The following is a 16383-nucleotide window of genomic DNA, read 5'->3' as shown; positions in this document are numbered from 1 at the left end:
ATACAAAACGAAATGTCAGAGCAAATCTTGTCAAAAATTGTGTTGTGGCTCAATGCAGGTTAAAGTCAGTCCTGCAAAGCAACGTTGACACTTTTCTTTATGATGGCTGTGTTATCTTTTCATAAAAAAAAGCATTCCAATGTTAAAATAAAACTCAAAAATAAATGATGGTGCATTGTGTTAAGTTACAATTACTGATGTTTAAATGAGGTAGAAAAGCAGATATATTATAGGAGGCACACATTTTACAAAATTGTAAAGAATGGTGCGTTTATATACATATATACATATATGTGTGTGTGTGTGTGTGTGTGGGGGGGGGGGGGTTATCAGTCAGTCAGAAAGAGAGAGAAAAGTCAATGCACAGATTTTTAAAAAATTAATTGTTCTTTTCTTCAAAATTTCTATAGAACTTGCAGTGAATCCTTTATTGTCAGTTGTTTTTCAGTATGCTATTATCCTGTCCAAATCTGCTTTGGTGACAGCCCTACTGAAACACATTTGTGGATTGCATTATTCATGACACAAGGAGGATAGTCACGCAAATAATCATGCGAAGTCACTTTTATTAGATCTTGTCAGAGAAACTTAAAATGGCATAATTATGATGAAGATCCATTTTAAAACGGCTATAATGAGGAGATGAATATTCCCGAGATGCTAAACTTTACTAGAACATTTTCAGAAATAAATACATAAAAACCCCTGAATTGACTGATTTCTTATTAGAATTAAAAAAAAAGTGAAACCGTTCTTAACTATTATTCTTAGATCCTGCATTTACATGTTTTTTTTTTCTTAGAAACATTGACAAGTAATCATTTATATTATAATGACAACTTTATCAAAGTGCTACGACTTAAAAAAGTTCAAAAACACAAAATTTCCAATGGCCTCTAAATCAACCTTCCACAAACATATGAGCCCCCTTAATAGATGTCATTAAAAATTCGCCATTTTCCTTAAAAGTATATTAATAAAAAAGTGTGCAATATGAATGTAAAAAAATGTGGAGCCAGCTAGTGAATTTGGAATTGTCACCAACCAAAAGAGTAATGTACATAAATGTGCAAAGCAAAGAAAACATTTATTAAATAGCTCAGATTAGTTTTGGAAATCTACACCAATGTCACTGTATCCTTTTTTCTTTTTTTCAAAGGTGCACACTATCAAGTCCCTTTCTGGATACAAAAAAGAAAATCCAGGAAAGACGGGGCAGGTTTATCAGTTATTGTAGTCTGTTCCCTCTAAGTGATCGGGGATAGGCAGTCCACTCAGGATTGTTAGGCATCTGTTCCAAACATTGAACACAGGGCAGACTGGCTGAGCAAAGTCAATGTCAAACGTATACAAGTGCTGAGAACCAACAGCGTCATAAAAAGACAGAGATCCAGAATCATAGTCCAACAACACCCCGAGACGCCGCAAGTGGGGAGAGGGCTCGATGGGAATCTCTTTACTGTTGTGACGCACCACCCATGAGTTGTTGCAGCGAGACATTACCCAGGAGGCTGAGTTTTTGCCGACCCACTCGTGTTTCGGCGCTGACTTGTACGCAATTCCTACTGCAAACCTGCGTAACCAATGAGAGGAAATAATTACATTTCATAAATACAGGTTTAGTAGTAACATTCTAAATCTGAAACATCATTCACGCTTACATAAAAACAATACATCTACAGACTTAAGCAGAAATAAGAGCAGACATTCTAACTGTAGCAATGTAGCAAATTTCATGGAAATCTATCCAATGACTAGCGAGCCTATCTTTGTTTAGTCTTGAGTCCAGCCAACCAGGAGTCTGACACTGAACTACCTGTGAGCCATGCTACGAACTTAAATGTTTTACCATGTGCTTCCCCCAATCAGAGCCTCCCAGTAATGGCGCCCACTGTCGATGTAGACATTTCCCGTGACACCGTAGCTGCTGTGGCTGGAGAAGCGGTCCTGACTATGGCTCTTCTTGGACGATGTCTCATCCCTCTCTACTGTCAGGTTGTCATGGGACACCCTCAGCTTCCGGTGAGCAGACTTTGGTTCCAGTTTGAATGGCTGACCTTACAATTTTAAAAAAAGTATTAATTACAATTGTCAAGTATTAATAATTATTTAGTAACACAAGCATTTCTGAACAGCTGCTGACGTACTGTTTGTCTTGAGTTTCCCTGGTTCACTGCTGCGGGTTCCAGCCTGGTTTATTGCTTTCACTATGAAAATGTACTTGGTGCCACACTGGAGTCCGTGCACCGTGTAGTGATTTTGCTTGATGTTTGGTACTATCATCCAGCTATCAGCAGATTTACACAAACCTATAGACAAAGCACAAATTCACCATGAGAATTATTACTAAGTTTAAACTAAGGAGTGAGACAACACAGTATAACAACATGAACTCTTTCAATCTAAGGCTGCTATTTTTAATTCATCAAGTATAGTTGCACTGCTACTCAAGTGTGCTCGAGCGCTGAGGCAGATAAGAATAAATGCTTGATCGAGCATGTTGTGGCTAATTAGGGCGATCAATTCGAGCAGTCTGCTCTTTATTTCAACCTCGAGATAATATCCAGCTTACGATGTGCATCTGGATGTAAATCCAGTCTGACTGTTATTTTCCTTTCCCTTCTGAGATGCAGCAAAAATTACAGTGCATTTTGGAAACATCTCATTACCCACGAGAGCCAGGACAATGCTCTCCACTCCAGCAGCTAAAACACAATATTATGTTTGGATATTGTAGCATACCCCCTCGAACTATTTGAAAATCTTTCTCAGAAATCCTTTTCAAATCCCACCACTATCGTGTTTTCCACCCCAAACATTTGACTGTGGTTCCTTTAAAAAACAACATATGGACTTACTGACAACATTAGATTGGCTGGTGAAGATGGCATACTGTAGCTCGTATGATACAACAGAGAATTCATCATCTGATGTCCAGTGAACCGTGATCGTGTCATATGAAGCTGTACAGAGTTCCTCGCGGATTACTGGTGGATTTGGCGCTTCAAACACAAAACAAAAGGTAAATGTTGCCCAGAGAAAATAATGAAAGCAGTGTTGATTTCATTCTGCACACAACATCAAAATAACAAACAGAGACCAGTGATGGATAAACAGCACCAGCCCTTTGTGTGTATGCACGTGTGTGTTTGTGTGAGTGTCTGCATGTGTCCTTTATTCTGACAAGTGTAATTAATCTATATTGGAGTTCCTCCAGCTATTACAGCTACATCCCCCACGCTGAGTTAAATTCACAGTGCACAACAGGAGCCGTGCATAAACAATCAAACCTGTTTCATTCAGCAGCAAAAAAACTATTGCTGTAAATTATATGAGCTTTTTAGTTTTCTGCCACTCCTTCACAATCACATAGTTTAAATATGAACTCACCGCTGTTATGCTTGCCGAAGCCTGTAATTTTATAAATCCATAATTCACGGATAAGCTGTGGTTCATTTTAAGTGCATCTTTCAATAAAGGAAGCCGGCAAATCGTATGAAAAAGAAAGTTTTGGGGAAACTGATCAGGCGGTACTAAACAAGCAAACAGATTATAGTAATTTACATGGAGGATTCATTTCAAACAATTAAATGCTCTGTGCTTAACATGCGTGGCCCGACTCACCTGTGAGGTAATCTAAGCTTTCTAGCATTTTCTTCTCCCTTGTGAAGTCCAAAGCAAAAGTATCAAATGTGTCATTCAGGTTAATTTCTGGTAACAGGATTTGGGAGGATGCTGTTGCCATAGACACTCTGGTACAAAGAAAATATTAACATTAATATGTGGCGACAGTTTTACACACAGTTTCTATTGTTTGTTCCCGTGTCTGCCTTTCGCTGGTGTCTCACCTCTCGCAGATACTTTTAGCTGTCTGAAGAAAGCGAGCGTGGTCTGTCTCCTTGAGGGTTTGGTCAGCCTGGGTGATGAGCGAGGAGGACCTCTCAATGCACTGCTTGCAGCCGGCTATCTGCTGGGCTAGCTTCCTCAGCCTCACAGACTGGGCAGAAAATAGGATATGCAGACAGATGAATAGCTTAGTAAACTACCAACCGATGCATGACCTATGAGACGGCAACTTATCCAATGTAAAATTGGGTTTCACTTTGCCAATAAGGAAATCCTGCTGGGGAGAAAAAAACTCTGATTTTTCAGTAGTGTCATAGTCACAAGAGTCTGTCCTACAACCTGTTTTATAAGCAATACTTGCATAAGAGGGGTATTCATGAGACATCCTACACAGTATTGTCATAGAAACCAGACCCTTCTAACCCCCCTCTGTGGCTCAATGGCTTAGTGGCTGAAAGCAACCTCACAACCTGTGTCATGAGCCATGAGGTGTGGAAGGAAAGAGGCCCCCTCCAGAGTGGACCATCACAGGAAGCAAGACTGATCTTAGTCTGACACTGAACATGGCACAGCATGCTCCCGCTTCTCTAAGGCGGACAGGGGAAAAGGAAGGGAAACCATTCAATAGGCATAACACCTCCATATTAAAATTATGGACACCCGCTCCTGATACTGAGGACAAAACAAAGCAATAAACTCTCGTCAGTATAAGTGGCCATCAATATGTTGAAACACAGGTCCACACTGCAGAAGAGAACTGCAATTTGTTTTCTCTTTAGAATCCAAAGTCAGCTTTTCTTTTAACTATTCTATATTGTATTCTTTAACCTTAACATAGCCAAGTAAATTGTTTTTGTGCCTAAATCTTCCTAAACAGTGGCAAAAATATATTTGCTTGTTGCCCTATAATTGTTCACATTAACAGGATAGCAAGCAATTACATTTTAGTTCTTGAAGCATGTCTCTTTGCCACATATGTTTTTTGTTCTTTCCCTGAAGATTCTTCTCAGTCAGTTGCTAAAACAGCCCCACTGTTAGGCAGCTTGACTGAATACTCAATAAGATGTGAAGCAGGAAACAGTAAACATCACGGTAATGTGTGCTACGTTTTACTATTTGTATATTTTTGATAAAAGCTGCTTTTGAAAAGCTAGTGGTGATTGCTGGGGGGCAGGGGAGAGAAGCTACCCGCTGAGAACAACACATTTTCAGGGCCTGCCTTCTGTTTGCATTTACATGGCTAATAGGAACTCTGAAGGGACTTAATAGCTGACCAGTGGTGGCTACAGCACCATCCACGCTTTCTGTGTTCCTTTACTTTCACTTTCCCATAATCCTGTTTCAGTTTTCTTTATTTTTTCTCTACTTTGCAACACAGTGTGAGTTTCAATAAGCCAAACACTTCACAGACTGCTCATTTCTCCATGCATTGCAAATTTGTTAGACTGTAAAAAATTGTTGCTTGCATAGCTGATGTTTAGCTAATGTTCACTTTTTTTTGTTTGTTTTGTTTTATTGATGTCCACGGTTCCTCTTGGCAGGAAAAGTCCCTGCTACTAACAAAGAAAACACTTCTGAGAACCATTATGGTCACCAGAAACCGGAAAAAATGTCATCCTTCCTCCATGAATTATTAGAACTATACAAAAGTTTATGCTGCCTGGAAATCAAACTATGTATCAAGACCTGCTTTTATGTAGTGTAACATGTGTCCAGATGGAGCCAAATGTCACATTTAGAGAACTAACATCAGTACAGATTACAAAGCAGTATGTGTCTGCCCACATTAGCTAACACTGGCCACCAGTCAAATCAGAGGCCTACACTGTGAAAGCCTGATTTTGGCTTATCCAGGTAACTTCAGGGTTACCATGGGTTTGCTTTATGATAAAGGCAGTTCACTTTTTGCCTCTAGAGCAGGTTATATTAAAGATTAGAGATCAGCAGGCATGAAATCATTGCCTACTGACCAATCAGTTCCACTGACCAATCAGTTCTCTGGAAGATAGTATCACCATTCCTGGAAGATCCCTGGGACATCATTAATACAGTAAATCATAGTGTTTTTAATACTAAACTACTGTACAGTGCTTTTTCAATTACAATGCTTTTCCTACTGCTGATTTGTATTAGACAATACATATATGTTTAACTCTTCATATTTTTTTTATCTTCCTTTGTAGACGTTGCATTACATCACTTATGCGTCCTTCGTGCGTTACATACTCTCCCTTTGAGCAGTAGACGTGTGAAGAGTCTTTTTTTTACCCATCATCTGTGATTTGTTATTGCTGTATTCTAATAAGAACAGCAGCCTAGGGTGAAGAAGCAAGGTTATCAACATGGACGAGGTGATAAACAAACAAACAAAAGCTATCGAGATACAAAGTGTGATAAACGGTACCTTGCCCTCCTTTATCTTGGTAGCTATGATTTGTCTTCGCTGCTGTATGATATTAATCAGCAGGTCACACTCTTCCTGCAGCTTGTTTTCTTGTCGCGATGCATTTACCTAGACAAAACAGGGGTACAGGTAACATACATTAGAGCAGAGTTGCAATCAGCTGTCCTTGTTTACACACACACACATACACATATATTCATTTAAAGCACAGTCATTTTTAGATAACTGACATAATGCAGTATCTTAATCCTTTATTTGAAAGGCTTTTCAATGAATCACATGCTATTTACTTTATACATATTTATTTATTTATATCTAGACATAAATAAATTCATATTTAGCTTACACATGCTGTTAAAATACCAAATTTACAGTCATTTAACAATAATTGTTGAGCTTGTGAGTAATGAGCACTCAGTCTTGTTGACATGATACAATTCCACATTCGGATACAGTAATTCATCACGGTGTTAATAATTTAATGAGTTGTTGCCCACGGATTGCCGGGAAAGCTAAAACCCCCAACCTGAAAGGAACAGACAAATAACCTCACCTCCACATGTTGGCAGGTTTGGATAAGTTTGCCCATCAGACTTTCCAACTCACTGGTCCTCTTTATTAGATTGCTGAGGTTGGAATCCAAGGCTTGCTGCAAAACAAAATTGAAAGGGAACATTTCATTATACACTGCCTCCCCAATCAAACTGTAAACAGCTGAATAAATCCTGGAAGAGAGTTAGGTGAATAGGAACATAAGGACCATATCAAGTGTAATGAGCACGTGAGAGGACACACAAGGTTGCCCCTGGATATGAGTGGCCAGATTTGGGCTCTGATCAGTGTGAGCCCCCCCCCCCCCCCCCCCCCCCCCCCCCAAGTCCTAGCTTTGTGCCAAAGATCCCATCATACTGCCCACTGAGGCCATGAAGCTAAGCAGAGCATCTGCCAGTAATTTGGACAACTGAACCCAGGGTGTGCTAATCACCGAGTCAGATCAAAGGGTGATGTTTCGAACTTAAGCTCTTACTATAATCGGGCAGCATGATGATGGTGTCCTGTGACATTACAGAATGTCTAATATTATAAGCATTATTCAGAGGAAGTAAAAGATTAATGCATGATTATATTAAAATGATTTCAATTCAAACAAAACTGTGGTCTTGCAAAACCAAAAGCAGATGGGTGGAGAAGGTTGTAACTTCAAATATGGATGACAGATTTAGACTGCAAACTAAGGATACTGCACACCCATGCTGTAGCCACTTGTCAATTATAGTGTGTTCATGATCTCTATTTTATTCCAAATTGGACCATGATTTACAAATTTCCCATTAGGGAAAAAAAGCAGTTAAAAGTACTTCTATACTAGCATCATTTAAAAAACTGACACCAGACATTAAAATAAAATAAACCTGCATTTCCAGCTAAATCAAATACAAGCAGAACAACGTATTTCAATCTATTATTAAGTCTTCAGCAATACATGTGAATGGATCTGAAATTTTACAGTCAAACAGTTACAAACTGCCTTTGAATTTCACTGTTTGTAACTATAGCACCTGGTTCCTAAAACATTGATTTAAAAGAAATTATTGTAGAGAACCATAAACACTAATCACAAAAATATAACTCTGACTAACATCCCTTTATTCAAAAGGAAAAAAAAGAACCCACAAATACTTTGAGATGAAACCAAACAAGCACAAGAAGCCTGCAAAGATTTAAAGCAAATAGATGGTGGGAGAGGCTCTGTCATGTTAGTTCAGTCTCACATTGTGATTTCATAAGGTGTGTGAGTCACTGTACTAAAATAGCAGAGCCTCTGTTTTACTGCTCTTACAAAGATAATTTATTTATATGGAAAAGAAAATGTGATGAAAGCCATTTCAGATGATCCGTTGCAGGTCCAGGTTATGGCGGCTTTGAAACCTCCTAAGTGGTGTACGAAACATAAGATATTCAGCTGATGGTGAATACAGCAAAATACAGTATGACCATTAAAAACAACAAAGTAAAATCACCTCAGCGAAAATTTTTGCTGTACAGGCATTTTCAATTAAGCTAAAATAACTTCTCTTGCAGCGTGAATATTCTTCACATGTTTAGACAGCTCTGTCTAATGGAGGTCTCTTTCCTAAAATCATTTAAATCTGATGAGAGGAAAGAATAGTGGCTTCCTTTTGTATGGGAAAGCTTCTGGTTCCACACCTTTTCATTGGCTGGCCTCTCTTCCTTCCTCTTAGAGTCCTGAAAGGTCAACGTCAGGACTCAGACTTTTATCCTGTGTCAACATTAGAAATTTTATTCACTGTGCGACTCCTCATCCTGTGAGCAACACAGGCCGTGTTTTGCATTACTTTGCTGGAGAACACCGTAACTGTATTTGTACCATAGTGTGTGTGGTAACTCTGGTGTATACATACATGTGTATAATCTGTGCTGTATTTAAGTAAATGAATCAAAAATAGATGCAATTGTAATAAGTTATCAACTTATACATTTATTAATTACTTTTTGATGAGCTTGTAAGTAGAATCCATTTTTTGCTTTTCATTGTTCACTTTAGTCCTGCCTTGGAAGATTTCCAGAAAAAGCAGGTCAGCTGCCTCTACATCTTAACAGGCTCCATTCATGTGGCAATATGAAATCTTGAATGCTGTTTTTGATTGTTCTTGTTTTAGTTTTAAACCATCTCTTCTCTGCCAAATGTCAAATCAATGCGTACTGCTCCAAGCAACCGAGCCTGCTATGCCTGCGACCAGCCAACCACACCAAAGTGAGTGACCACGCTGGCGAACAAGAATGCCTCTCAGGGCTGGATATTGCTAAAAATTCAACAATGGTTTCCTTCTAAAATGAGAAACAGGCTTTGACACTAAACAGAATAAAGCTTCTTCACCAGCTGTGAAAGTGCTTTCTAAATCAAAATGCAATGGACTTGAACTAGTTTTACTGAAGACATCAAATGTAGTAAGTTAGTAATTAATACAATCATATTTATGTTTGAACAGGTTAACTAGTAGTCTTTATTCTATAACCTTTCAAAAAGAACTTTTCCAACACTGATTGTAATGATGCAGATTTTTTTTCCTCACAAAAAATACCACATTAAATATCAGTTGGTTTGATTTTTATAGAACTTTAAAAGTACCCACATACTGTGTGCGACCGAGCTGTTCTAGTATAAGTTCTCTGATGACAATGTTTGGAAATTTATATCACGAGAACATGCGAGGCGTACGTCAAAGTCAAGAGGTGAAACTAATACCTGCGGAATACATGAGTGCAATCTCTTTTTAATTAGGCGCGCACAAGGTCATAACAGTGAAATGAAGAAAATGTAACTTATCCATTTCCTACTATCACTGAAAATAAATATTTCAGCGCTGTGGTTGAGTATCCCACCGTCACCTCGTTATAGAGTAGTCCTGGGTCTTAATTTCATTTCCTCCTCTTGTTTTCCACGTGTTTACATGGGTTTCTTCCCACGGTTTTAATCTAGCTGGTTTGATCAGCTCAAGCTTTACAACGTCTGCATGACTGTTTCGTATGTTTACATATAAGCTCTGTGATTATCTGGCAAAAAAGGGGGTTTTCCTTAATGCTTCTGCCTTTCCTATGACTTTAATAGGAATGCAGCGATATAAGAAATTATAAAAGATTTATAATTATTTAACTGGGATCATGTCACATAATTAAGGCTGAAACACAGACACGCACACAAAGACGCACATGTGTGCCTTTACAAGTCACAGTATCCCTTTGTCTGGGAATTTGCGAGAAATGTGAGGCACTGTGTCTATAAACATGTGCTTGAAAAAAGCCAACAACTATCAACAAGCTCAGCTGCATGCCACCTGGGTCCTGTCCTATGCCATGAGAAAAAAACTATTTCTCTCTTTGTTGAAAATTGTCATTTCCTCTTTCACTTGGGCTAACAATGCAACTAACAGTGCATGTGCATCAAGGGGAAAAAAAAAGAGTAAACACATGAAATAGTAAAATATGAGATACGGCGATAGGATACCGAAAAAGGTAATTGGTTAATGTTTTTCAAGAGAGAAAATAGACCTTTGCTTATAACAGTCTGCAAGAGGATGAAAATGATTCGGTTCGCCTTAATTCACCCACAATCCTAATGTCTGCAAACATCTGCAGGATTTTATTCTCATTAAAAGGGAAGTAACAATGTCACAGCACACATTAACTACTTCGTGAAATAATTAAAACACACCAGGCTCACAATGCTGAGTGCTTTAACTCTAGCATTAATAACCATCCAGGCCATATTGCCATGCCTCATTACTTCATGTTATGCAGACCAGCTGCAACTAGCGTTTCACTTTCATTTCACTGGTCTTGATTTGGTAATCGATCCCTTCAAAAGTTACATTCAGGTCCAGGCAGATCTACGCAGTAAATCTGCCCCGAATGTGTAATTAAAGAAATGATGCTGATCACCTGCTCTGCCTCCTGGAACGAATGATCACGCCCCACACAGAGAAAGCGGCCGGGAGATTTCTGCACAATGACAGCACGATCAAACAAAGGAGAGAGGTTAAGGCTGGTCCTATCTTCCCAATATGTTGCAAAAAGATTGTTTATATCCCACTTCCACTGTGACCAAGCATTGTGAAAGAAAGGAATGGGGACAAAAAAGGCTTTCAGTGCTGCGTGTGATACATAAAACTATCCTTTTGTGAGTCATGCATTAAGGGAGTGTTTTGTGAAAAGAATAAGGGTGCTCTTTTTTTGTTATGCAGCCTATGCCATGCAGACAAACTTTAAGGTGAACTTTAACTGAACTGAAAAGCTTTTTGCAGCCGAGTTTAAGACTTTCCCAAATTAAAACAGTAAATGTTTGATGTTCCCTTGTGTATGGTAACTTTCTTTTTTGTGTTAAAGTTCCATGGAACAACTGGCTTATAGTGGACGATAAAATCATCCTGTTGAGTTTGCGAGTTACTTTATACACCTACCTAAGCTAGTTTTTTTATGATAGAAGCTTATTTGTGAAGAAAAGCCAAACCGCCCTTTTATACTCCAGCAAACAGCATCTTCTTATGTCTTATTCATGTCGGCCCATCTACTGACAATGAGCAGTACTACCTAAAAGTGTGAAAGCAGTCTCTGACTGGCCAAGTGGGAAACAGCTTCAAAGTAAACACATTATCGCTAAGCGTAATTTAGAGAGGAAGTCATTTCGTACAATTATTTATTTCACAATGCCGAATAAAGGAACTTTTGTAGTGTTTGCTAATTCGCTACAGAAAAACTCAACTCTAAACTTGCTTCACAAAAACACCCTTCTATCTCTCTTACTAGAACTGCGAAGTATTATTGCACTTATTCTTGTAAATCATCTGTATTTTTCGAGTAGCAAATCCGTCATGGAGTACTTTCTTGTTGACTGTCTGTTTCAGATAAACGACTTAAAAAATAAATCGATGAGATTTAGTTTCACATTCCTGTAATCAATACTCTTAATTTATCTCTGTGTGTTTGTGCGTTGCCAAAATCGAGCTGTGCAAAAAGCCCACTTAAGTTTATCATAATGTGGAAATTCAATATTTTCATTATCAGCTTGCCAACCTGTCATGCTGAGAAGCTGAAAGAGGTTTTTGAAAAATTCAGAAACCGTCTCTCAATTATGTGCTGGTAACATTAGTGAAAAATCTGTTCTCACTGTGTCCTAAATCCCTGAGCTTCTCTAAAATTATTTCTTACCTTGAGTTTGTCATATCGGTCACTGAGGGCTGCGACTTGGTGGTCTCGGTGTCGGCCAACTAGCTTACACAATGCGCAGATCAGCTGCTCGTCCGTCACACAGTACATGTTGACCTTCTCGTCCTCGTGCTCCAGACACATAAGCCCTCGTAGATGTGAGTCAAGCAAGGGCTCGATTAGACGGTGTCCCGTGAAAGGCTTTTTATTTGGATGGGTGGCCTTGAGACACTCCTCGCAGTATGACACCTCGCAGGTGACGCAAGTCTTCACGGCATCCTGTGGAGGGTCCTGTTCGCAGAACTGACACTGGACCCGGTTGCAGGGGGACGTCATGGCTGTGCTGTCAGGGACGGCTCGCTCACGCCGAGTCTCGTTAGGAGAGTTGGGTCCACTTAAAGAAGCTTTCTGGTAGCGGTCGATGATATTCTGCAGAGTGACGTTGCGTTTGAGTCCCTCTAAGCCCCTCTGATTGAGGGTGATGACATAGCGACAGGTGGGGCACTGAAAGGCGCTGATGGACTGAATTGGCTCGCTGGGGGTGCAGTGGGAGACCAGGATTCGGTGGGCGCAATTGAAACAAAGACTGTGAGCGCAGGGTAACAGCAGTGGGTCCTCGAAAAGCTCCAGGCAGATTGGGCAGGTCAACTCAGACTCCAGCGTTTCCATTTTCAAGCAAAACAAAGCGGGATGTTCAGCGAGATCCAGGGAAGCTGATCAGCTATCTGTAAAGATGACACAAAAATAAATCAGGAAATGCTAGCAGCAGCGACAAAGGTTAAAAAAATGATAGACTGTTGCTTATTAGTTTCTATCAAGTTATTTTTCTGAGATTAACTGATGGAGAAACAATAGTTAGCTGGAGTCCTAATGTCCACAATCAAATCCAACATATTCTTTGGAAGGAACAATAAAAAACACATTACGCATACCCAATCTAATTACCAGTATTTATGATAATAAAAACAAAGTTATTCATCTCTACTTGAGTTTCAGCATGCACCAGAAATCGACTGAACGTAAAAAACATTAATATTTTATTACATAAATATTTGTAAGAGATATCTGATTATGGAAATGAAGAATACTGGAAAAATAAAACAAGCAAGCAGGAGAATTCTCGGGCAAAAACACGTGTTTGCACATAATACATAAACATGTATCAGCTTTCAGTTTGGTCTGTGTGGCTCAACTGAGAACTTAAAGAATGCAGCAGCAGCTCCTTTTAATTTGGCACAGGAATAGTCTAGCCTGTCTATACTGTAGCCCGTAGGCCAGCAGGCCAGTGAGGACTGACAACTCAGCCAAGCAGAAGTGTATTGGCCTGCTTGCTGATGGCTGGGGCTACACACCATCACAGACACTAAGCCTTTGTTCCCGGCCAGTCAGACACCCCAGCTGCGAGTGGACACACTGTGCTCACAGCGTCTTTCTATGTGAACTCTCTACCTCCACTCATTATGTGTGAAGAAGGCAAAAGCTCATTATCAGGACAGTCGGGCACAAGTAGCCTTTTGAAGTTATGAGGATACAGCAATTACCTATGAGCTACAAACCTGGGTTTGTTCTTTCTATTCTATTCAAATCCTCGCAGACATTCAGCGATCCCACTGTACTGCACAAGAAAAGAAGCAATTGTTGCACGTGTCTCTTGTGACTCTGATGCATCTGCGGGCCTTTGTTTCAGTGCTATTTTGTTCTTTAAAGGCAAAGCAGCAAATGTAGGTGCCTAGAAATTGAGAATCAAGGGATACCGCTCCATTGTCCAAACCCCTCTGGTGTGAACAAAATATGCTTTCAGGAACAAATGTTATTTAATAACAATACTATATTATGTTAACTTTACAGATGATATGAAGTCATTTTTGCATTGTACTAAAGCAAATAAACCTCTACAGGGTAACAACATGATAGTAAAACATGGTAAAAAAACAACAACTTCTTGTTCAAAATTTCATCCACTTGTTAGATTTTCCGCAGCAAGAGAAAAGACAAAATCACACATTATATTTTTTTTAGCAAAGCAACTGGATAAACATAATGCTTTTGCGAGTTGTTATTTTCAATAGGATGCCCTAAATACAAACTAAATAAAGGGCTTTGTGTGACAAACACAAAGCAAAAAGACACTTATCCTCTGATGTCATCGCTTATGGTATAAAATATCCACACATTATAAAAAGCTTGTAAAACAACACTGTGGCAAAGAGCCCTTGCAAAGTGCGTTACAGCCCCAAGTACATTACGCACTCCTGAAAGTGCTCCCATTCATACACAGTTTACTTTACCCACCGATGGATTTCGCCCCACTTTGTACTGCCGAGACATTTTTGCTGAAGGAGAACTTCTGACTCGAATCATGAAAATATCTTTATACCACAAAATGCACCAGTCATTAACTCCAGCATGCTTGTAGAGATATGCATCCAGATGGCACAAGTTTTCAGAGCCCCATAAGTCCTGCAGCAGAGCTGTCATTAAGCAAGTGATTGAGCAAGAGGTAGCAAGCACAACAGGAAAAGTTGCCCGACAATTCCAGGAAAGCCAGCTCCACCTACAGCTGGAGCTCAGGCCAGTACTGGAAGAAGAGAGAGAGAGAGAGAGAGAGAGCAGGCAACAGCGAGAGAGAGAGAGGGAGAAAGAGAGAGTGCGCGTGTAAGAGAGCGAGAGTCAAAATCAGCAAATAAGCAGAGGCACAGTATCATGTAGAGCCCTAGCTCACATCCTCACAGGCAGGTCAGTGTCCCCTCAGCCCTGCCCATTCAGAAATTCAAAGCGTTCGGATCAGTTTCAGGTTCCCTTGTGTGACTGTACCTCTGCTTCAAGCAGCACAATGCTGAGGTACTTGGCAATTCCACCGGAGACTCAAAAAGAAAGGCTGAAGACACAAACACAGATGAGAAGGAGCCCGGGAGGCAGCGGGACTCATCTGTGATGTGGGACAGAGGTTTGGGATTCCCGCAGCATCCAGTCAAGAAAATTATGTGGAATCGCTGGTTCACCATCTATCGGAGTCTGTTATCCCTCCTCTCTGAGGCCATTGTTATTTAATATGCAACAAATCTGATGCAATGGATTTTTACAGGCTGCAAAATAACTGTAAAGTTGCTCAGCAAAAAAAATGCTGAGGCACGAAGAATCTGCCATACAATTACAAATAAAGACTGGCACTTTCTAACATTATGTGCTACATTCCAGTCTGTACCAGCTGGCCCTCATGTGGGAATCACTGAGGTACCATCTGCTTACCATGTGCCTCTATTTCCAGACACACCCCTGCTGCGCTCCATTTGAATTCTTCTGTCAATCAAAAGAGTCCCCAGGGTGACTTTTCTCTCTGAGAGACAGGTACACTATAACTATTAAAGGCATGCTACAGTTCGTACAAAGGACTGGGTAGAAGGTACATTGCTTGCGAGATACATATTGGAATGTCACTGGTATTGCCATGGAATTTGGTGTCTATCATAAGATCGCACAGAGAATTGATCAGTTTGAATAAACAGCGCTTAGGGAAACCAGGAGAAAAATGCACATTGATGACTGAAAAGATTCAAAGTTAAGTTTAAAAATAACCTCTTTTTTTTTTTTGCTCTTTACCAAAGTATTCACAAGTGTAAGGCAAAATTCTGACTTCTGTTCCCATTTAATGAGAAAAAGGGGAACAGTCAAATTCTGGTACTTACTGTCTGTCTATGGGGCATTGTAACATTGCCTACATAAAATTTCATTACCTTTTGGGATTTTTGTATTAGGTTATATCACATATCCACACCAATTGGAACATGCATTAATAATGACAGACATTGTATTGATATAATATTGCTATGGGAGTATTCTGGTGTTATGAAGTTACATACTTTGAGACCATAAAGCATTAAATATGAAAACAAATGAGATCCAAAGTTCAGTTCTCTCAACAATAATGGTTAAATAAGATGAGACCTTAAATTTGGAGAGTAATACGACCATACAACCAGAATACTACATAAAACCTTGTACAAAAACATCTGACTCTATACATCACTTTAACAGCTACGTTTGGCAAACTGATTGCTTTTGGATAAGTGCAGCATTTTCAGCTGACAGTTTCTCTTCATACTCTATACTGAGGAAGATGCTTAGGGTATGGTATCCAAAGAATCACAGGTATGGGAAATAAGAAATTAAATGTGTGATTGTCTTTAAACTGAAGTATTAACTGAACATGTGTAATTTTATTTGATTAGGAAGTCGCCTAATGGGTCACTAAGAGATGAAACAATTACAAAGTCTCAGATATGAAGACAATTTCCTGTTCAAGTACTGCCTAATCCCTTTGGTTATGGTCTTTTATCGCCCTTAATGATAGCTCTGAACCCTGTATTCGGAGTCTGAAAGAGTGTGATTGCTCTTTGTCTTCCTTCCTG

The 16383-nt window shown here is 39.5% G+C and overlaps 1 protein-coding gene across 8 annotated transcripts in view; it reads right to left on the bottom strand.

Annotated features, from left to right (window-relative positions):
* Positions 1-549: 549 nt before the first annotated feature.
* mid1 (midline 1) overlaps positions 550-16383 on the bottom strand; it is a 33370-nt gene continuing 17536 nt past the window's right edge. For 5 of the 8 annotated variants that reach the window (XM_076874949.1, XM_012920908.5, XM_076874947.1 and 2 more), the window contains exons 2-11: positions 11978-12699; positions 10712-10771; positions 6804-6899; positions 6251-6358; positions 3849-3997; positions 3625-3752; positions 2859-3002; positions 2148-2309; positions 1850-2057; positions 550-1573 (exon numbers count right to left, since the gene is read on the bottom strand). In XM_076874949.1, the coding sequence (XP_076731064.1) occupies positions 1225-1573; positions 1850-2057; positions 2148-2309; positions 2859-3002; positions 3625-3752; positions 3849-3997; positions 6251-6358; positions 6804-6899; positions 10712-10771; positions 11978-12643 (2070 nt within the window). In that variant the 5' untranslated portion in view covers positions 12644-12699 and the 3' untranslated portion in view covers positions 550-1224. Of the gene's footprint in view, positions 1574-1849; positions 2058-2147; positions 2310-2858; positions 3003-3624; positions 3753-3848; positions 3998-6250; positions 6359-6803; positions 6900-10711; positions 10772-11977; positions 12700-13530; positions 13551-14266; positions 14614-16383 lie in introns of those variants that run through there. The other 3 variants (XM_012920906.5, XM_076874948.1, XM_076874950.1) reach the window with 3 other exon arrangements.

This window comes from Maylandia zebra, linkage group LG16 (assembly GCF_041146795.1).
Source record: "Maylandia zebra isolate NMK-2024a linkage group LG16, Mzebra_GT3a, whole genome shotgun sequence".
Lineage (NCBI taxonomy): Eukaryota > Metazoa > Chordata > Actinopteri > Cichliformes > Cichlidae > Maylandia > Maylandia zebra.
This window is presented reverse-complemented; position numbering and strand designations above follow the sequence as displayed.